Source organism: Mytilus galloprovincialis, chromosome 1, assembly GCF_965363235.1.
Source record: "Mytilus galloprovincialis chromosome 1, xbMytGall1.hap1.1, whole genome shotgun sequence".
Lineage (NCBI taxonomy): Eukaryota > Metazoa > Mollusca > Bivalvia > Mytilida > Mytilidae > Mytilus > Mytilus galloprovincialis.
Window position 1 is genome coordinate 61,626,145 of NC_134838.1, and position 23,540 is coordinate 61,649,684.

The following is a 23,540-nucleotide window of genomic DNA, read 5'->3' on the forward strand; positions in this document are numbered from 1 at the left end:
ACGCTCAAATCAAAATAGTTAAAAAGCCAAACAAATACAAAGTTGAAGAGCATTGAGGACCCGAAATTCCAAAAAATAAGATGCCAACACATTCTTACTACCATTTGACCTGAATGTGCTATTTTCATCCAAGTTGGTAGAGCATTTTTGGCAATTAATTAGCAAGTATTTTTTTTTAACTTCTCATACAGAAAATAAAATTGTATCCGTAGTTTTAGAAAGAGTAATATTTCAGCTAAAAATGAATTAAAGATTTGAAAACGCCAGTGTGTAGTTCGGAGAAATTCATCTTTAAGGACGGTTGGTTGGAGTAAGGAATGTCAGATTGTAGTGCTACCATTAATCGGGCATTATTTTGATAATACAGTATAAGCAGATAAAATCAGAAACAAGCAATATTGCCACATAACATTATAAATTCTTCTTGAGGCATACTCTGTCAATTGGATTTTAATAAGAATACTAAATGCAAAATAATTTCATTATAGTGTAGTGTGAGACAAAAGTATACAGATATCACAATCGTCTGTAATTGCGAATTGTTTAAGCATGTTACTTACTCAGTTTTCGTCCCCTTGTACGACAATATTTGTAGTCATTTCAATTACGGGAACTATCTCAAAATATTTAACATAATTATCCGATCAAAATAGACACTTTTCGTGTAGGCTTTAATTCTTTTTTAAATATAAATCTGATAACATTTTAAAATCTCAGAAAACTCATATAAAGTGTAATCTACCTGAGATAAATCGTCCTTTTATCTTCTTTTAGGAACCTATGATAAAAGACTTTTCACCAAAGAAAGGAATCCTTTACGGCGAAACAGCTGTATTAATAACAGGTGTAAATATTGGTTTCGAAGGACGACATCGATACAATATTTCGTTTTGTGATCTTGAGACTTGTATACAATGCAGGTATAGTAAACTTTCTTACCACAATGTGACTTTTGCGCTCAAGCGGGACATATACATGTAGGAACATAAACTAGCATCGCTTTACCAATATTAAGCTGAACGATTAAAGCTCATTTTCAAACCAGAATTGCATCAGACATGGACAATCTTATATTGCGTTTTCTACTTTAACACAAAATATCTAAAAATGATCAATAAAGTTGCAATGGGAAATAAAGATACAAGTTAAGTGCAATGTTCAAGATATCCCTTACAAACAAAAGCATTTGGGTGGTGTCATCTGAACATAAAAAAATAATGGTCAATCTTTAAAACAAATAAGTAAAGAAACTTTCGGGTAAAATAAAACAATAATACTTGACCCATTGAGTGTTAACATTAATAACAGCATTGGGAGCAAAATGCTGCATCAAATAGGAATTAACAAAAACCAATTAAAATTCCAAAAGAAAATTCTCTTTCAAAACCGATCGAAACTAGCAAAATCTATATATCGACAAAAAATTAAACGCGGTGTATTCTAGCATTGACTTAAAACAAGCCTTTAGTGTACTATCTCTTATCCAAACGAGTATTGCAATGAAGTTTTGCAAATGTGTAAGAATCTTCAGCTTTGCTTACAAGACATTATGTGCTTTGACCTGTGGTTAAAGCTTTACAGATGTACATGTACGCAATATATCACATAAGATTAAGCAGTTGGGTGGACAGACGTTTTGAGAAAACGAACCAACTCTGAAATAATACAGAAAATAGACAGATGCTCAATCGAGAGAAAAAAAACAGGTTTTGAATCTTAAGTGTTCTGCTTTGTTTTTAAATGTCTAGTCTAACATATTGGCGTTTTTTCCTAATGCATGCTTAAACTATATAATTAAATCTATAATCTTTTTTCTGTTTCTCACAGTGCATTGCAAAATACCTCCAGTTTATACTATATCAAGTGCAAAACTGGCAAATCAGACAGACCTCGAAATATGACACTGTTAAATGTTATAATTGACGACTTGACAATTTTAACACTTAACGGAACGTTTGAATATTTAGCAGACCCAACATTTGATAATTCAAATAAATCACACAAAGTTCAGCAGAGGTAAGGACACTTAAAGTATTTAGATCTATTATGAATTAAACGATAAAAGGCATTAGTAAATGATTTAATTGGAATTGGATTACTGACTTCTTGAGGTTAATACCACATATTTCTGGTAAAATAGCGGAATGACGCAATAAGTGATATCATGTAGCTTTGAAAATCAATTCATTTTACATACGCATTTGAAAATTGTAACAACTTATAAGATTTGCTGAGAAAAAAAAATTTTGTTTCTTTAGTGGAGGAGCAACATTTACAATTCACGGTGAAGGTTTCAACAATGTAGGCGAGATAACTGTTGAAAGAGTGGTAAGTACCAAAAGTCAACATTGAGGTCATCCTTATTTTATTATTTTGTTTTGCAGATTATGAACGTTACAATTGACGAAGTGCGGTATAGAAATGTTTAGTTCGAAAAAAAAGAAATATGGAAAGTTATTTCGTTCTGCAAAATAATATGAATTATCTTTAATTATTCATATATCAAAATCTGTTTATTAATAAGTTTTCGTAGTTTATGTATTATAGATACAATGAATAAGCGTTGATTCTTAAAAAAGAAACCATGAGCCTGGAGGGCGAATGGTTTGTTTTTCATGAATCAACGCTTATTCGTTTTATCTCTGACTTAAACTATTGTGTTAATGTCTTTTCAAAATTAAAAGCCTTTTCTTAAATAGTAGGTATTGTAAGTGAGTTCAAATAACCATGTGTTCATGTTCAGCGATGCATTGATAAGTTCACAATTAATTGGTTAGCGAAATACAAATATAATATAACACTTCTGTCTTTAAATGATCAGGCATCTGTATAGCACCCGTAATTTACAAAATAAGACAAATACGAACTGATTTCTAAGAATATATAATAAGTGTGCTACCGAAAATTCTACCAAGAAGCCTAATTATAGGCACATCACGATTAACTCGTATAGGGATTTGCGAATAAACATTTGTAAAGATATGTAGTAAAACATATTATAGCATACTATATTTATAACAAGAACTATCTTTAAAAAAGATATCCGACGTATTTAAATTTGAGTATATGTTTAAAACTATCATTTCGATAACCTTCAGAAGCACACAGATTTATAAATAATGTTTTCTCTGTTTGTGTTCAGTATTCTCGGTCCTCGTATCTTTCTGTTTACATTCACCAAAACCCCGCGGAAATCTCACATGCGTAGGTGCGTTCTAAAAGTCATGTACGTTCGTACAACAAAGTTTACATTAAAAATTATATAATTTTCCCGAATAAACAGCTGTCACGGATGCAAAGAGCTATTGGAGAAACAATTATTTTAATCAAAATATTAATCTTTGTAAGATCTAGTTCAAATATTTATAGTTTTTCACTTGCTTTCCATCACGATATAATTAACGAAACGTTTTTTTTTCCAAACACAACCAAATCACCCACCATGACAGCATTTTGTCCGATCACAGAAAGGATTTTCGAGCATGCGTATTCTGTTGCCATAGTTAAGCGTCCTTAAGTTCAAAGGGCACAAACCGAAACTATATCGACTACGTCGGAAAACCAAAAATGAACAAATTGAATGTGATCATTCTCTTTTCAAATATGTGAAATACTCCATTATAGTCCAAAAAGAAACGGGAAAACCCGCTATTATTAAACAAATTTCCACAGGAACATACAAAATAGGAAAAACGGAAAAAATCAAGAATAGGGACAACAAAGAGAATACAGGGATTCGAACCTAAACCAACAAGTCTCTACCTTAAATTGGACTCTTTAACTCATTGATCTTAACCTTGTTAACATCGCGGCTACCAACTTAAACTATACGATTGTCTATTATGTATACATAAATTTTAAGGTAAAAGCCCTGTGTGTTCGTTGTACCGATGTGTATTATATGTCCATTTATATATATATATATATATAAACTAGACATTTCAATTGCCGACCATTAGTAGCCGCGAGGTTTCGTCATGTATTGATGTCAGTCACACATAACAGATTTGAAGGAGGGGTTCGATTCCCAGTGAAGGCATGTAAAAATTACAAATTAAAGGGAAGTATTAATCCTGGTATCTATGATGAGTTTATTTGAATCAATTCCACTAGTGAACAGAAATCAGTAAATTTGTTAATTCAAGTTTAATGAAATTATGCATACAAAGGAAACAATTGAATATAATTTGGTGAATCCTTTTAATCATCAGATTTAGAAAGCGTTGATTCTAGAAAAAGAATCCACGGTAAACGAATAGGCTGACGTCACAATAATGGTTTAATCAAATGTAAAATTTTCAAGTCACAGTTTTGTTTTGACTTCCTTGAATATATGATAGTTCTGCTGAAATCGGCATTTGCTAGTTGTTCGGTCAAAGGTTTGCGATTCCCACCGAGTACCCCAGCTCCCTCCACCAATAAACACTGATGCCATGATATACCCAAGTGTACTTAAAATGGCGTTAAACACAAAAAATGAGTAAAACAATCGATTGTTTTGTTTTAAAAAATTGAGCGCATCCTATAATTGTGAGTTTTATTAAATCATGAAATTTTAATTCATAAAGTATGATAAGAATCATGACAAATACATATTAAGTAATCGCACTTACATATTATATAATATTTGATGACATTTACATATTATGTAATATTTTATTCTATGCAGGTAAAAAATATCAATTGTTAGCCTGTATTATTGTTGATTGCTTAAGTCTAGAGGTAATTACCTCATGCACATGCAGGACGAGAAACTAAAATAAATTAAAACAAAAGGTAGGTTCTGTAAAGTGGGATGATTGGCGAGGAGTTTAGACGACTACTTGAAGAACAATGGTAAGTTGGATCGCGGCACAAATCGTGCCTTGCAACAGGCTACCTGCGGACCACCTGCGGAGAGTTGTTCCCTTTGCTCTTTATATGTGCCATCGGATCTAACGTCCATTTTCTGACTGAAGGTGGCTGTGAAATAATACATCCCGTACAAACAAACCGATGCCAACTTGGGCAAAAGTTTCACTGCCTTTCGTATTTTTTACAAAAAGAAAAAGAAAGGTTATAGCCAGGGACATGATAAAACAGGAAAAAGTATAAGATTCTGTTTGGTTGAAACTTAGGGTCGTTGTCAAAAGTTATTTGAGAAATAAACACACTACAACGATTCACCAATTGTTTGACAGAACATTAAAAACTTATGACATGATACGTTCATTATTTTTCTTCTCTTAGTCCCGCTAGAATAATGCTTTTCAGTTCATAGTTTACCATGTTTACACATGTACCTCTGATTGTGAAATCGTCTTTTTTTCAAATTGAGATAAAACTGTTTTATCTTATCAAGTCAGATACACACACGCCTAAATGAAATTTGAAATATTGAATCTGGAAGAAAAAAATATGTTTTTCCCTTTTCACTATTTTATTCATCAAACATTGTTCAATAGGATAAACCATGCGACGTACCAACAGATAACTCAGCTGTCTGTGAAACGCCACCAAAATTAAAGAATCAGCCTGACAGCCAAACTATTATTGTAAAGTTTGATGGATTGATACTTCCAGTCACCATAGAATATGTGGACGATCCTACATTTAAAAAATTTGAAGGCCTATATGAGTATGACAAGGAGTCAGCTATTCAAATAAAGGTGAGGTTTGGAAATTAAGTAGTTTGTTGACGTGAATAAATGACGCTACAATGTATCACGTTTCCATGATCTTTATTCCAATGTGTAAGCATTTCGTTTGGTCAATCATATAATAAATGGCTTCTTACAAATCTTTATAAAAAGTCATTTAAATGATTATCAAAAGTCCATGTTTTTAAGAGTTAACCGAGTATAGATGAGTTTTTTTCCAACGAAAATGGTGAATTCACAAACAAACAGACAGACAACAATCTACAAAACAACACACATAAATGATTAAGATAAAGTTTTAAAATTTTTTTTGACAATGTCGGTTATTGATTTGGGAATGTACGGCGGTCGGTCGGTCGGGCGGTCGGTTAGGCGGCCGGGCGGGCGACAGCCAAATGTTGTCCGTGCATTTACTCATGAACCGTTCAACTAAAGCTCTTAACATTTTGTTATGTTGTTACTGACAACAACATGGAGGTCAAGTTCAATAATGAGGATTTTGACTTTTACCGTTCAGGAGTTATGGTTCTTGAAAGATTGAAAAATGGCGTTTCCAGTCGTGTCCATGCATTTACTCATGCACTGTTCAACCAAAGCTTTTAACATTTTAATATGTTGTTACTGATGACAAAATGGAGGTCAAGTACATGACAATTTTGACTTTTAACGTTCAGGATTTATGGTTCTTGAAAAGATTGAAAAATGGCGTTTTCAGTCATGTCCGTGCATTTACTCTTGAACTGTTCAACCTTTTAAAATTTTAAATATGTTGTTACTGATGACAGTACTGGAGGTCAAATTTGATATTGACGATTTCCACTTTCACCGTTCATCAGTTATGGTTCTTGTGATATTGAAAAATGCCAGGACACAAATAAATGTCAACATTGTATAGATGTTGTGAACCAAGTTTTTACTTTTGTGTTTACATCGTTCACATTGTATACATCGTGATGTTGACAATATCGTTTTTACATTGCCAACATTGTATAAATGTTGTGAACCAAGTCTTAATCTTTGTGTGTTTACATCGTTCACATCGTATACATCGTGATGTTAACAATATCGTGTCAACATCGTGTTTATGTTGAATATAGACTCCATACCTTCCTGTTTACATCGTTCACATCGTATACATCGTGACGTTGACAATATCTTTTTTACATCGTCAACATCGTATAGATGTTGTGAACCAAGTCTTTATCTTTGTGTTTTCATCGTTCCCATCGTATACATCGCAATGTTGACAATATCGTGTCAACATCGTGTTTATTTTGTATATCGACTCTATAACTATCTGTTTACATCGTTAACATCGTGTACATCGTGATGTTGACAATATCGTTTATACATCATTTACATCGTCAACATAAATAATGTGTACCAAGTCTATACCTTTGTATTTACATCGTTCACATCGTATGCATTGTGATGTTGACAATATATAAAAAAAGTTTTTTATTTATTTATATAATAATTATTCAATGAAGTTTGTCAATTACATGTATATAGTTTGCATTTTTATGTGTTTTTTTAACATCAAATCTTTTTAAAAAAATGTGATTTTCTAGCTCTGAAATAGTTTCAACATAGTTTATATGGCGATGTAAACAATGTAAACACAAAATATTTTTAACATTGTATACATTACGATGTTTACGATATCAACGATGAAAACAATATATAAGAGTTAAGACAATGTAAGCGATGTTGACACAACATCGTGTTAACATTGTACACATCGCAATGTTAACGATGTCAACGATGTAAACAATATATAAGAGTTAAGACAATGTAAACGATGTTGATACAACATCGTGTTAACATTGTATACATCGCGATGTTAACGATGTCAACAATGTAAACAATATATAAGAGTTCAAACAATGTATACAATGTTGACACAACATCGTGTTAACATTGTATACATCGCGATGTTAACGATGTCAACGAGGTAAACAGTATTAAGGGTTGAACCAATGTATACGATGTTGACACTACATCGTGTTAACATTGTATACATCGCGATGTTAACGATGTAAACGATGTAAACAATATGTAAGGGTTGAAACAACGTATACGATGTTGACACAACATCGTGTTAATATTGTATACATCGCGATGTCAACAATGTAAACACAATATATTTTCTAGATTGTATAAATCGCGATGTTAACGATGTCAACGATGTCAACAATATATAAGGGTTCAAACAATGTAAACAATTTTGACACAATATCGTGTTAACATTGTAGATATTGCAATGTCTACAATATTGATAAATCATCGTGCACTGGACATGAATGGGGTTGCTGACGCTCTGACAGCATCTTGTTCTAAAACTTGTATAAGACATCTGGGTTAAAGTTCTTTTAAATTTAAAAATAAAAACTGGGGGTCACGGATCTTGTTTTTTCGTTAAAATACATTGAAATAAACAAAATCACAGTTATTATATATCTGTTGTATAAAGGAAACTTAATTTTTCAATATTGGGGAAACAATAACCGATAGATGTTTTTTTAATTCAATGAGAGAATTGCTTTTCTCTCGAAAAATCAAATAAAAATAGGGGGTTACGGGCATTATTTTCTAGAAAAATAAAAAACAAATGTTCTTATAAATTCAATAGAATTATATGCCCTTGATTTTAAAAGATTTTTTTCTGAAAAATTAATACACTCAATTTCACCTAATGGTTGATAGTTCTTTCTTTAAAACTCAAGTTTCAGATGTTTCTGTTGTATATTTAAGAAATTATTCATGGAAGCCATAGATTTGTTTAAAATTTACACATGGCCTGGACCGTGATATTTTGTAATTTCATCCTGAGTGTTAGCGAGGGATAAAATTAACGAATATCACGACCAAGGCCATGTGCAAATTTAAAACAAAAATATGGCTTCCATGAATTATTTCGATTCTAATAGGACAAAGACGGTGATTTAAACAACTGAAGCGATGGTGGGTATGCCGTGTGTGTGGCTGATCTATTTTACCTCTTGTTATATAAAGCTTAAAGAATCCAATAAATCTATTAAAAATGTGTTTAATTCTTTGAAATCTCAACCCCAACATCTGCCATTTTTAATTTACATTTTTTTCTCGTTAGCTTACGTCAAATCCACATTTTTTAACTAAGGAGCCGCCATGTTGAATTGCTGAAATCAGTAAATGTGTGAATAATGCAATAAACAGAAAATAAAACAACACCTACCTCAGAACGCCATTTAATACAATATTATCCGAATTTGGAGGGTTCACGCAACGGAAAAACCTTCAGCTTTGGCTTTTTCATGTGTATGACGTCATGTTTAGAAATATGACTTCAATGCGCCAAAAGCAGTAATGGGATTTCGTGGAATTTTATTTTATTTTAATTTTGTACATTTTTCCGAGCTCTAATGCATTAATTCCGTTTGCTATGCATCAGAATAAGAATAAAGGTTCTGTAGATGTTTTTTCAATTGCAATTTTTAACACAGCGAAATCGGCATAGCGTTTGCACATAGGTTACGATGCATGAGGAATTACGTAGGAGGTATATTGTAACAACCATTATTATGTACATCTCTGAGTCTGCGCTAAGTATAGATATATCAAGAATTTTATCACGGTGTTGTTAACAAAGCGAAAGAAGCAAGTCATATTACAATGGATGATACTTGATAAAACATCTTTAAATCAAAAAAAGTATTTTGCAACATCCCAAGAAGTAATTCTAAGAAAAAGACTCTCATTACGTTGACTAACCAAAGGGATGAAATGTTCTTGCTCAGTAAATGAACATGAATTAGCTGTATATAAAGATTAAAAAAAAACAATCGATATATGTCATTGTTACACTTATATCCTATATTGGTTCGCAAACTCGTTATTTTCGACAACAAAATACAATGTTAACGTATATCTGCTTAGTTTATTTTATGTTTTTTATGTTGTTTTGATAGGGGGATGTTACATGTAGCTGTTTTTTGGGGCTTATGTCCTTCGGATACGGTCATAATGACTCATAATTTTTGTTTATATATATTTATGTTATACTTAGGTAGAGTTGCTTCCTATAACTTTAACATAAAGAGTTTTCTCTCAAACGTGTACCGCATAACACTGTTTTTTTCTAATCTTTTTCATAGGGGAAACATATTTTAAATGGAGCTCGACGTGAGGACTACAGTATACATATTGGTTTGGATGGAAGTTGCCTCATTACTGATATAAATATGCAATGTATCACATGTTTTCCACCTAAATCAGTACCTCGGACTAATAACAGTGATGTGGACATGGTTTATGTTTTAGTAAGTGAAATATATAATTGATGTGTGCGAGAGTAAAGTTCATAAAATGCATGTGTCATTCACTGTGTTGAACATTTGCCAGATCATGAAGGTTATTTCCTTCAAAACTAAAATGCAAAAAATGAATATGTAAATGTTAATTATCTACCTTCATAACGGTATCTTATCAAATAGTTTTATGCTTTGTTATGGTGTCTATACCTTTTAAATAATATCAATTTTGATCATTTTCTAAAGCTTTTTCTGTTACATTTGTCCTATGTCGAATAGCTTTCACAAATTGGTTGTACTGCTTATTGTGTTTGTGACTAGAAAGAAACTGTATGTAAATATTCGCTTAGCAACAGAGGAAATAAGTAGTAATGGTTAAAAATCATCAAATTTTAAAACTTATAAGTTGCTCAATCAGAATACATTCAAAAGGTGCTAAGAATATTGATTTTGTGTGATTGTCATGGCAAGTAAACAAAATGTTTGACCGATTTGTTCATTACTTGATGAATTGTTTTTTTTTTTCATTGTGGAGAGCAAATGTGGTTGTTGCGTGTCTATTAGAACTCACAATACATTTGTCACTATAAACAAAGAATACTTCTTGCATCGAAAATTCTCCTAACTTTGTTTGAATATTTTCAATCAAACATTCAACATGTTCAAATGAAATACAATCCTTATATATCTCCGATTTGAGAACTTGCATATATATAAAAATAAAAATCCTGAAAGAAGGTTGCGGCATATGTGATGAAGCTAAATACTGTTAAAAGTCGTTTGGTCAATGGTTTAACGAATGCCACCATATTGTGTTGGATAGTTATGGAATATTGTTGGATCTGTTGGACAGATGCCCACGGATATGTGGTAGTCACAAAATGGTTTGACTTATCACTGAAATATACTTATCAACAAATTATTATGTGTCATGTACAAAACAACAGGAACTGCTTAGCCTTCGGGATCACATGAGTTAACTCATACTTTTGTTAAGTGATTCGGCTTATTCAATCATAAGTCTCTTTTTTTGTTTATTTTTGTCGGTTTCAATTCGGTTCTTATTTTATACCATGGGTTTTTTTTTATTTCTTTCGATTTTTTTTTTTTTTGGTAATTCGTTTCGTCTTGTCTTATTTAAATTTTACAACAAAAATAGACAAAGCGTTTTAAGAAACCTGATGAAGGATCTGTAGAAATAATAACTTTAAACAGCTGCTTCATGAAGTAACTACATTTATGGTATCCAAAATTAAAAGCAGTATATTTTAATCTATATTGTTTTCCTATATACTAATGTTTTACTTATTTAAACAAACAGGTGAACGTTGGAAATATTAAAATGTACATTGGTGACTTACAATACAAAGTAGACGTCAATATATTAGGCATCACAGTTGTTTTTTTGGCTGCAGCTTTAGTTACAACTGTTGTCATAGGAATGTTGGCTGTAATTGTTTTAAAGAAGAAGAAAAAGAAGGCTATCAAAGAATTCAAAATGGAGCTAATAACAAGGGAAGAAATGATACGAAAAGCTAGTAGAGAAGGTGAATTGGTCTTTATTCTATTAATGCAAAAATAAATTCTTTTTTGGTCAATTTGGCATCCTAAACGTATGTCATACATGTGTTCATCAACATATAGCTAAATCAAATGAAATGACAGTTATCTTAGTACAAACTTGTGCAAACCGAAATGTATTACACAAACCGTCTAGTTTGCATTAATAAAGGTACCTTTTTATACAATCCATGCATTCTTGGTTCGACAGAAATAGCATTATAGTCCTATAGGTCCTTCCAAAGATTTAATAATGTTTGATTTTCATTTGAATCCAACTGTATGTGTTGTTTGTACTTTGTAAATGGTGCTTTTAACATTTAAACGTTTTATAGATGTTTATCATTATGAACAAAAGTAAACATGGTAACAATGAACAAAAGTAATAGTCAACCGGTATAAAATCAGGAATTTCAACAACAAATGTACAATGATCTTTAAAAAATACAGAAAAAGATATTTCGTCCAAACATTCCTGAACGGAGTCCAGGTTAGTACCTTATTCTATTGATTTCTCAAATACTTCTTATACGGATCTACAACTGCACATTTTTATGGGAATGTTTGTACTGATTCAGATTAAATTATGGCGAAAAGGCTAGTGGCAGTCCTATTTTTGGGTAGAGGTTCTGTCTATGATTACCGTAAGCTATGGTAGTCGTTACTCTCGTCAATTACTTTTGTGTGTAGGTCTGATCAGATGGGTGTTTACAAGTCCAGAAATGAAAATAACAATTGACAAAGTGTATGCGTCCGAAGCGCTTTTCTTGATTTACCTTCTTCAGAAATGCCCAATGCCGAATATTTGAAACACAAGCATGTATAAGAACCAAAACCGTTGTAGAGCTATATGACCAAAAAGAACATAAAATAATAACTAAATCCATTAAAGGTCAAATTTGCATCCATTCTTCATTGTGAATCTTGCTCTGCTGGTATTTCCTGGTACTGACCTAATAGTATTACTTCACAATAACAAAATCCTTTATACTTCTTATGATACTTTTTTTTATAGAATTTGCTGATGCTCAGATGAATATTAGAGACATAAAATCTGACCTCGTTACTGCAAGAGTACCATTTTTAGATTATCAAACCTATATTCTTCATCTACTCTTTCCAAACCAAGATAATATGTCTAACCCATTGCTTCACGATTTAGAGGTAAAATTCACACTACATTGTCTGTTTTCAAAAATAAAACATTTTAAATATATTAGTTGTGATATATGTACATAATTACTTACTAGTTATATGAGGGTGTACTAAATATATAAAGCTTAACGTTGCTTGTTTTCATTCGTCGACAATGTTTTACATGTTTGAAAATTCTACAGGTTAAATAGATTTTTCATACTTTAGTTATCTGTTACATTATTTGAATTGCTTACAACAATTATTTCTGTTTTCATCAGTGGTAAAAAGGTAATGTTATTAATAAGTTCTTGATTAAATAGCATACAAACAAACGCAACATTATTTTTCTTTCTGAAACTTTAAACGAATTAACAGTTGCAAACTAATGGTATGTTTGACTATATATTTCAAATATATTGTATCCTTGTGTTTACAAATCAATAGTGGACAGCTTCGTTAGAGAACATCAATACATGGCCAAAAAAGGACGAAAGAAAAACAACAATATCAAAACATAGAAAACAAAATCACTGAGCAAAACGGACTTCACCAATGTATGCCGTAAGTTTTCAGTTTTACTTTCCACATCATATGATGTTGTACACACCGTCACATACTAAATTTTATAATGGGCAATCCAATTCATACTTTTATTCTTTGAGCAGTCAAACTTATAGTTTTTGAATGAAATTGTTAAACTGTAGAAAATGTTCTTCTTATTTCAGATATCAAATGAAAGAAACCCCATAATAAGAAGTGCAATGGAAAAATTCGAAATATTGTTGTCGAACAAGCTTTTCCTAAAGTCACTCATCCAAACGTTAGATAGACCAAATATGCTTACAATGCAAGAAAAGTAATAATGATATATTATATTTGTTTGTTATTGACCTTTATACAAATTATAATAATTGATGATTAGCAATCTATATGTTATCTAATCATTACTACTACACACCGTGGTAAGTTTTATCAATGATAATTTCATAGCAGGATAGTTCACTGTTGCCACTTGTGCTCTTAGAGCCAAATGTATTACAAATAAACGGAAATGGTAGTCGGTCAGAATACTGAGTACATTTTAGTGTTAAACGCCAACGCATCATGATTTGTGTTTCCTTTTCCTTTTTTTAGCTCACCTGGCCCGAAGGGCCAAGTGAGCTTTTCTCATCACTTTGCGTCCGTCGTCCGTCGTCGTCTGTTAACTTTTTACAAAAATTTTCTCCTCTGAAACTACTGGGTCAAATTGAACCAAACTTGGCCACAATCATCATTGGGGTATCTAGTTTTAAAATGTGTCCGTTGACTTGGCCAGCCAACCAAGATGGCCGCCATGGCTACAAATAGAACATAGGGGTAAAATGTAGATTTTGGCTTATAACTCTAAAACCAAAGCATTTAGAGCAAATCTGACATGGTAAACATTGTGTATAAACAGCAGTAATGTTCAGCAAAGTAAGATCTACAAATAAGTCAATAGACCAAAATGGTCAGTTGACCCCTTAAGGAGTAATTGCCCTTTATAGTCAATTTTACCAATTTTTCTTAATTTTTTGTAATCTTCTCCTCTGAAACTACTGAACCAAATTTACCTAAACTTGGCCACAATCATTATTTGGGTATCTGGTTTAAAAAATGTGTCCGGTGACCAAGCCAGCCAACAAAGATGGCCGCCATGGCTAAAAATAGAACATAGGGGTAAAATGTAGATTTTGGCTTATAACTCTGAAACCAAAGCAATTAGAGCAAATCTGACATGGTAAACATTGTGTATCAATTCAACATCTATCTGCCTTGAAATTTTCAGATGAATCGGACAACCGGTTGTTGGGTTGCTACCCCTTCATTGGTAATTTTAAGGAAATTTTGCCGTTTTGGGTTATTATCTTGAATATTATTATAGATAGAGATAAACTGTAAACAGCAATAATGTTCAGCAAAGTAAGATCTACAAATAAGTCAACATGACCAAAATGGTCAGTTGACCCCTTAAGGAGTTATTGCCCTTTATAGTAAATTTTACCAATTCTTCTTAAATTTTTGTAATCTTTTACAAAAACCTTCAATCTCCTCTGAAACTACAAAGACAAATGTAACCAAACTTGTCCACAATCATCATAAGAGTATCTAGTTTTAAAAATGTGTCCGATGACCCTGCCTGTGAACCATGATGGCAGACATGGCTAAAAATAGTACATAGGGTAAAATGCAGTTTTTGGTTAATATCTCTGAAACTGAAGCATTTAGACCAAACCTGACTGGTGGCAAAAATGCTCATCAGATTTAGATATATCTGCCCTGTAATTTTCAGACAATGCTGACAACCAGTTGTTAGGTTGCTGCCCCTGAGTTAGTAATTTTACGGAAATTTTGCTGTTTTTTGCTATTATCTTAGATATAATACTATAAACTATGATTTTAACCTTATTTTACATGATTTCCAAAGCATAAAAAAATACAGGTGAGCGACACAGGCTCTTTAGAGCCTCTAGTTTCATGTTACTAAGCACGGTAAACACTCTTGCTTCCTTTTGAATTACCTATTCAGCATACCAACACGACAACCTCATTTAAAATAAAATGATGTCAGTTTTGCTTAATAGTTTAATGATTTTTTATATAAGTATGTCGTACATAATTTTGAAAATGGATATTCAATAAGTCGTAATTGTATATATTTCAGGGCTCATTTTTCCTCACTTTTGTCGATTTCAATGCTCGGAAATATGAGACTCTTATTTGAGTGAGTTTATTTTAAGTTCTTTACTGTTTTTATATATTATATTATAATGAAAGTGTTCATGTAAGAAAGAAGACATGCTTTAAAAAGACTGTGCAACTTAAAGATATTATATTTTGTTCAGTGATACAAATTGATATAGATGGTTTGATTCAGATGTGTTTTTATACTTTTTGCCGTTTAGAATTTCATCGATATATATCTATCATATTTCCCAATTACAATCCCGATCTTACCCATTAAACATGTAATTCATTCATGCCGTTTTCCAGTTTCATGATATAAGTTTAAGATGTAATAGTAAATAGTCAGCACACTTTACTGTCCTTTTAATTCTCTTAGGCACAGTTTTACGATCATATTTCTTGTTTTGAGGGTTGTCTATTTTCGTTGATATAGTTCAATATGAGTTGTGATAATGTGAGCAATGGGTTTCAACAATTCTAGAGTAACACGACGAGTGTCACTTTTGTGGAAAATGCTAACCGTTTCAAAGCATGCTATATTACAACCCGTTTTGCGGGACTCGTGATACTCAACTTATATTGTTTGTGTGGTATTGTTTCGACAATTATTTTTTTTACATTTTTATTTTATCTATGGTGCTGTCTGTCTATGCTTTTATCTCCCCTTGTCATCATCTGTTTAGTTTCTAGAATGACCTCGTTTAGTCATACTGGTTTTATTTATTTTCTTTTGAATTTTGTAGTTTGGTTCATTGTTTGTTGGAAGATATGATTCGGTCATCAACTAAAAAACAACAAAAAGTATTATTCAGAAGGTAACTCTATTAGAGTAAACTAGTAAGTTTAGTTTTATAATATATTTGCATAAAATCTTTTAAATTATCTACAAAAAATAAATATTAACTTTTATAATTGATGAATAATACTTTCCTATCATATAAATAGATATATGGTTTAAATGAAATTAAATATATGGTTTAAATGAAATATTTCCAATATTATTTATCATTGATTGCTTCATTTGTAGGTTTGATTCTATTGTCCTGAGGTTGATGGTAAATTGGTTACAGATTGGACTGTTTAGACACTTAACTGTATGTAGTGTTCCAAATGAAAAGTACCGTTTATAAATTTGTGCGTTTAAAGCTTTTTTGTCCAGATTAATCTTCATCATTTAAAAGGTAGAGATGTATAAATACGTAGAAACGCAAGGATATGCTACAAAAAAGGACATAGAAATTACCAATTTCATCTAAAGTCAACTTTGCCTGAGGAAATTGGAACCTTCGTTATTTAATTTCTGAATTTTCAACGGTGAATTTTAGAATAATATTTTACAAAGTATGTCAGTACCAAAGCATTACCTGCTAAACATTGACCAAAATGTATTGAATATTAAATTATCCACTATCAAATATGTAACATATTAATTTATTATTGCAGGAATGTATTGTTTTATGAATATTTATATATTAAATATATATAACTCGTGATTATATTATTCATGATTTCAATCAGAAGATCCGAACTTGATAATAATAATCATTTCTACGTATATTTCATTAAATTAAATTTTCAAAATTGAAGTATTGAAATGAAATGCAAGATATTTTAACTCAATTCCTTTTGTCATTTACATATGAATAACCGATTTGAATTACATAATTACAGTCACACAGCGGTATGCAACTGTTTATGTTATACAAAGCAGTTCAGACAATTACAGAAATGGGACCAATTGATGCACTAACTGGTAGTTCAAAGAATACCATTGCAGAAGAGAAGCTATTGAAAATGCGGATCGAACATCAAAATCTTGTAAGAAAAATATCAGTCACCCGCTAGTAATCCATTTTTTTTTATTTAAACCGCCAATGTTGTTCAGTTAGATCATAAAAGACTGAACACAGATTATTTTCATCAATGTTATGCGTTTCAGACATGTTTTATACGTTTCGGACATTTTAGATGGAATAATATAGTGTGTTTCAGAAACAAATTGATAATAGAGCATGGTATTCACAGTTTTTATGCACAAGTAAATGGATTTAAAGCTATACAATCTACTTTTGCCCCACGTCAGGAGCCTGTAATTCAGTGGCTGTCGTTTGTTACTGTATATCATATTTGTTTTTCGTTCATTATTTTGTAAATAAATCAGGCCGTTAGTTTTCTCGTTTGAATTGGTTTACATTCGTCATTTCGGGGCCTTTTATAGCTGACTATGCGGTATTGGTTTTACTCATTGTTGAAGACCGTACGGTGACCTATAGTTTTTCTGTGTCATTTGGTCTCTTGTGGAGCGTTGTCTCATTGGCAATCATACCACATATTCTTATTTTTATATACTGACGTCATTTGTAATATTATCATTAGTTCAATTATAGACGGACATTCATTTAAGAAGACAGCAAGGGGCAAACAACAACTCAAAGAAATAAACAGCTCGAGCAAACAGATGAACATTCAAACTACAGCCAATTAAACACTGCCAAGGAAAATATATGATTGAGCTATACGGCCCTATTCCCTGCTTCCGGATAAATAACCTAATGCATTTGAGTGCTTCAGAAGGGTCAGAACTTTATGTTGTCAAACATCTGAATAAAAACGTTTCATGAACTTTGTAAGATGAATTTGTATATATGTCGAAACAATCGTACTAAGCATGATTAACATGAATAAACGCAAAGTAATTTCACGTTCATTCTTTTAATTTAGTACACAATGATCTATTAACCTTTAATAGCCGACTATACTACGGTATGGGTTTTCTCATTGTTGAAGGCCGTATAATTGCTTACATCTACCTCATTTGCACTTTGGTGGATATTTGTCTCATTGACAATCATACACTATCTCCTTATTTATATATTGTTTAAGTAATCTAAAAATATTTAACAGTTATTGAGTTGGAAAAACTTTAACCCCCTTTATGGACTTTTACATTTTTAGTGAATCTGAAAAATCTTTGAAATTCTATTTAAAAGAAAAAAAAATGAAAATTTCTTGAAAATTTTGTTTAATAAAACATTTCTTTATACCTTACTTGATTATTTATGTTCTGAAGCATTGTCTTACTTTCAAAAAAGTAAGACTACATTAATTTTCCAATAAATAATTACCAAAAAGCCAAATATTTCCTGTCCAATGAACGAGAATATAATATATGCTTTTAATAAAGGAGAACGGGCTTGGTTCAGCATATCATCATCAGGTGATAATGTATTTGTTTTTTAGACATTACAAATAGATTTGAATGGAAATAGTGACCAGCATTATCCTGTTAAAGTTCTTGACTGTGATACAATATCACAGGTCAAACAGAAATGTTGTGCGCAGATTTATAAGAACAAACCTGCTTCAGAAATACCGCACAATGATGAACTATATTTAGGTACGCAATTATTATCCCAACTACAATACATTTAAAAAAAAACATTTATGCATCAAGATTACAAATGTTCTAGGCATTGCAAAAGAAAGATAAATATACTAACAAAACTTTGAATAAACGACAAAGAAAAAATATTATTTTGGTGTTTAGGGATATTGCTCAGACTCTTTTGATACTTTAATGAGAAATAGATCATTTCCGTAAGCAAGTGTAGAATTAACCTATACATATCAATGGTTAAAATTAAATTCACTCATATATATGTTGAAAATGTGCATTTCGTCACGGTCCTTTTCCTTTTAAATCCTATCACTTTATATAAATTAAGTATGTTACATTTGAGGCCCACCGAAATACTCGTTGTTTTTTTTTTCTAATAATAGAATGGCAAGAAGGAAGTGCAGGAAAACTTACACTGAATGATATTGACAACACCAGTGAAAAAAACAATGGACTGGTTTGTCTAAATACTTTGAAGCATTATATGGTGAACAACAACAGTAAAATGGCCCTTATGTACAAGCCTCATGTTGAAGAGGATGTCTATGGTAAATAGTTTCATCAATTTATACATTTTCAAACAATTTTTATTTCGTTTGCTTTGAAAAAAAAAATCTGATAAATTTTCCATTCCTTTACTGATACTCTGTTTAACAGCTATTATTTTCTAATGTTCAAACAGCTATTTAATAATGCGTCTTGAAATACTGATACAAACTTCTTGAGACTTCTTCAGACATGATTTTATTTAAAGAGCCCGGAAATTTAGATACGATCCATTGAAACTTACTTATCCTTTGAATAAATATTATTCGAATACAGATTAGTTCATATATATTTTAGCAAAACTTAAAGGTTATCAATTTAACATCGTAGTTAAATCTCTGAATATTATCTTTATCCGTACAAATATTTATTATGTTTAATAAATTAGAAATTATAGATAAATATTTATTGCTATACAAGTACAAACACTAAGGGCTCTTTATCCTTTCAATACTTATACTTTATCATTGCACAAGGTCATGTTGTATTCAAGTTGTTAATGACATTTTTACATCAAATCCGTATGATGTGTGCTAATTGTAATATTAATCTGGGAAAACAGTCTTTACTTATTAGTTGCATTGGCTTCAAACAATCTGTCATTAGCAGCTAGTACTCCTATTTCGGTACTTTGTGTGCTTTATCTTTTTATCTTTTTATAATTTGAATTTTTTGTTGTGCTTCGTGTTGATATAAGCCATCAGACATATGGTATTGTTGAAGGCCTATATTTAAGTGAGCCTCTAGATGTCTTGTTTTTTTGTCTTTTTGCATTGGTTGGTTGCTGTTTCAGTAATGTATCTACCCTACATTTCCTTTTAGTCATACATTTATAGAAGAATTTGTTATTCATATAACTGATCAATAGAAGGTCTTCGAGGTTGTATTCTAGAACTGCATTAAAAGAGACTAAAACTAAAACTTCAAAGTCACAGGTACACTTTGTACACACTGGCTTATGCTGTTAAATTTTGTTTACATTCAAAAAATGTTAATTGACGATTAGGTCGATACTGAAAACTTGGAACTTTTGGGGTTTATTTTCAATAATTTCGCAATTAAAGTCATATGAAACCAGTGAGTGGTGAAAAATAATGTTTATCCAATTCTTGAACCAATGCATGTATATATCATAAACTTAGAACTCTGTGCACGATTTTATCATTTTTTACGCAAATATATCGCATAATCGTCAATTTTTTTTTCTCTCTGTTATGATTTAACAAATATGGCTGCTCATTAAATGCCGCGTTTTAAAGCCGAAGTTTACCGATTGTCACCTTATAGTAAACACATAACAAAAAGCATGGGTATTGAGCACGTGTTTAACATGTAAAATCAGATAATTGTTTATTTTAATGACAGATCCGTGCGTATTGCGATCACCGGATTTTTACGAGGAGGGTTACGCTCAGGTCACTGAATGGCTTCCTGGAAGCAAGCAATTAAAAATAAGTAAACTTCTTCTAAATGTGGACAAATTAAAGAATTTTCCTCAGAAAAAAGTATATGTACATAAGTTGTATAATGAAAACTATCAATTTAGTTATAAAAAACATATGCATGATTTTTTTTTAATTTGAGGTTTCTTATGACTTTAAGATAAAATAGCGAAAATGTTGTTTAAGAGTGCAGAGAATCGTAGAATATTAAATGTTTATTGATGTTCGCCAAATTTGTTTTTCGTTGATTGTTTGGCATGAATTTGGCATAAATCCGGCAAATGGTTTTCCCTTTTAAATGTCTAAACCTTTGTCTTGCAGAAGTCTTTCTAATCTTGCTATACAGTATGGATTTTGCTCATTGTTGAAGGTTGTATGGTGACCTATAATTTTATACATGCTCATCAGTTGATTTCGAATAGTTTTCGCATTGTATAACTGACTAGCTAAAGACATATGGCTAACTGTATTGTATTATACCAGCTTGAACTGCAGTAAATATATGATTCGAAACATCATGTGCAATTTTATAAAATAATTTAAAACAACAATTAAAATGCTGTAACACAGTTTTTTTTTTTTTTTTTATTACTAGTAAATTCGCAAGGATTTCGAACAGAAAGTGTTACGTCTGAAGATATATCATTATTGGTGGCTGACAATGGTGAAGGCGAGGTGGTAGAAATACAAAAATGGCATTTGGTATATTAACTTCTCTTATTTTTTAATACAAATCGTCATTAAATTCTTTATGTTCATGCGTCTCTCAAGTACATGCAACAAATTTAAGTTCCGTAGAAAAGTTATTTTGTGATTATAAACAAAAATGCATTATACATTTGTTTTTAAGATGTTGATATTGCACGATAAGAGAGGCACTTTTTTTAATGAATTTTAAGGTTCCTTAATCATTTATTGAATAATTTTCATATACTAGTAACTTGACATAAATAAGATTGTTGCTTGATTACCGTAAGCATACACATCTTTATTATTATGTTTAAAGAATATACATGACTGCGTCGACAGTGTCATAGTAAAGACAATTGACAGGAAGGAATGAAATACAATTTATCTTTAGTTTTATTACCTCATTTGTTTTTGTTTCGGTACTTTTTTATGATGAATATATATCAGATCCAATATATTTTTTCTAAGGAAACATGTTCGGTAAGTACATTGAAATGCTGCTATGTATTTAGTTTTAGAATATAAACTACCACTGATGCTTACGAGAGATAACTTGTACAATATTATATACATGAACTTCATAATTTACCAATTCTAGAGATTTTTAAGAGCTTATAATTTCAAAAACATATCCTTAAGTTCTGGTTTTATGCATTCAGTTATTTATGTTTATTTGTTCTTGGATATTTTGCGGGTGGTTTGTTTGCCTTCTCATTAACATATTAACCTAAAATAAACAGTATGTGTTTTGCTCATTGTTGAAGTTATACGATCTTTAGTCACAAATAAATCATTTTGACTTTAAGGATAGTGGTCTCATTGGCAATCATACCACATCTCCTGATTTTTGTAACTAATTTTATTTACAAAGCAATCAATGAAAAGACAGATAAAGCTACCTATGAATAATTATTCATAACACGTGATAATGTAATTAACCATTTCAATAGATATTGTATAGTGTGTCTTTCTATGTTGTGATGTTACACTATTGTTTCAGGTTAGGGTGAAGAATTTGGCGTGGTTGTCGTTTGTTGATGTGGTTCATAAGTGTTTCTCATTTCTCGTTTTTTATATAGATTAGACCGTTGGTTTTCTTGTTTGAATGGTTTTACACTAGTCATTTTTTGGGGCCCTTTATAGCTTGCTGTTCGGTGTGAGCCAAGGCTCTCTGTTGAAGGCCTTACTTTGACCTATAATGGTTTTCTTTAACAAATTGTGACTTGGATTGAGAGTTGTCTCATTGGCACTCATTCCACATCTTCTTATAAACATGTATCTATTAAATGAATAATTAGATCTTTTTTATAAACAGCATGAATCTTATACTAACACCGTAATATTGCAATTAATATAACGCTAAAGTACCCACATTGCACCGAGTACCCAAATTGCACCCATTTAGCAAAATAGCAGTGGAAATCTTACAACTTTTCTTAGACTAAACAATTTATCTTTATAATCTTACATTAAACACGTCTTTCCACACAGCTAAATATATTTTAATATACACAAAACGTTCACAATTTAATCCAACAAAATAAACACATAATGTAAACGTTTATCTCGATCATAAATAAACGTAGGGTTAAACTGTCCAAATAGTTTCCATTTGGATGCACTCACTTTATGTTTAAAGGTATTTCTCAGTAGACATTTTTTAGAATATATATTATTTAAAGATAATAAGGTATTTTACCTAAGGATCTATCAATAGACACTAGTACGTGAACAAGTAAAATTCATTTAAACGTTTTTCTTTTAATAGATTTTCGATAAATGCAATACTTTCGATATGTTTATGGCATCATAATTAATTTGAAGAATTCGTTCACAGAATAGATACCCTACCTTCCTGCTTAGCGTTACGCATTTAGCAAATACATTTGAATAACACGAAGCCCTATCAAATGTTACCTTCTGATTAAGAACCAGGGCCCAGTTTCACGAAGCTGTCTTAGGACTAAGACATGTCTTAGGATGGTCTTACGACATATCTTAGTCCTAAGTGGGTTTCACAAAGTGGTCCTAAATTAGGACATCTCTTAAAGTTGGTCATAAAGTTAGGACAACGCGAGAGGTGTCTTATGATGGTCTTAGGATAGTTATACGTTTATTTATACAAATTACA

The 23,540-nt window shown here is 31.3% G+C and overlaps 1 protein-coding gene and 1 long non-coding RNA gene across 2 annotated transcripts in view; one reads left to right on the plus strand and one right to left on the minus strand.

Moving 5' to 3' along the window:
- LOC143080610 (uncharacterized) overlaps positions 1-23,540 on the minus strand; it is a 191,882-nt gene that overhangs the window by 106,597 nt on the left and 61,745 nt on the right. The window lies entirely within an intron of this gene.
- LOC143059488 (plexin-B3-like) lies at positions 1,844-21,430 on the plus strand. Its single transcript, XM_076233028.1, has 11 exons — positions 1,844-2,016; positions 2,259-2,328; positions 5,445-5,648; positions 11,253-11,478; positions 12,507-12,627; positions 16,078-16,149; positions 16,362-16,428; positions 17,006-17,152; positions 18,575-18,731; positions 19,115-19,279; positions 21,315-21,430. Exons 1-11 carry the CDS (start codon positions 1,898-1,900, stop codon positions 21,428-21,430), a joined length of 1,464 nt encoding a protein of 487 aa, XP_076089143.1. The 5' UTR covers positions 1,844-1,897.

Bases quoted from the DNA above. Each gene is read 5' to 3' on its own strand.
- LOC143059488 (XM_076233028.1), top strand. From the start codon at position 1,898: ATGACACTGTTAAATGTTATAATTGACGACTTGACAATTTTAACACTT. The intron at 5,649-11,252 runs GTGAGGTTTGGA...TTAAACAAACAG, and splicing joins AGTCAGCTATTCAAATAAAG to GTGAACGTTGGAAATATTAA. The intron at 18,732-19,114 runs GTACGCAATTAT...TTCTAATAATAG, and splicing joins CAATGATGAACTATATTTAG to AATGGCAAGAAGGAAGTGCA.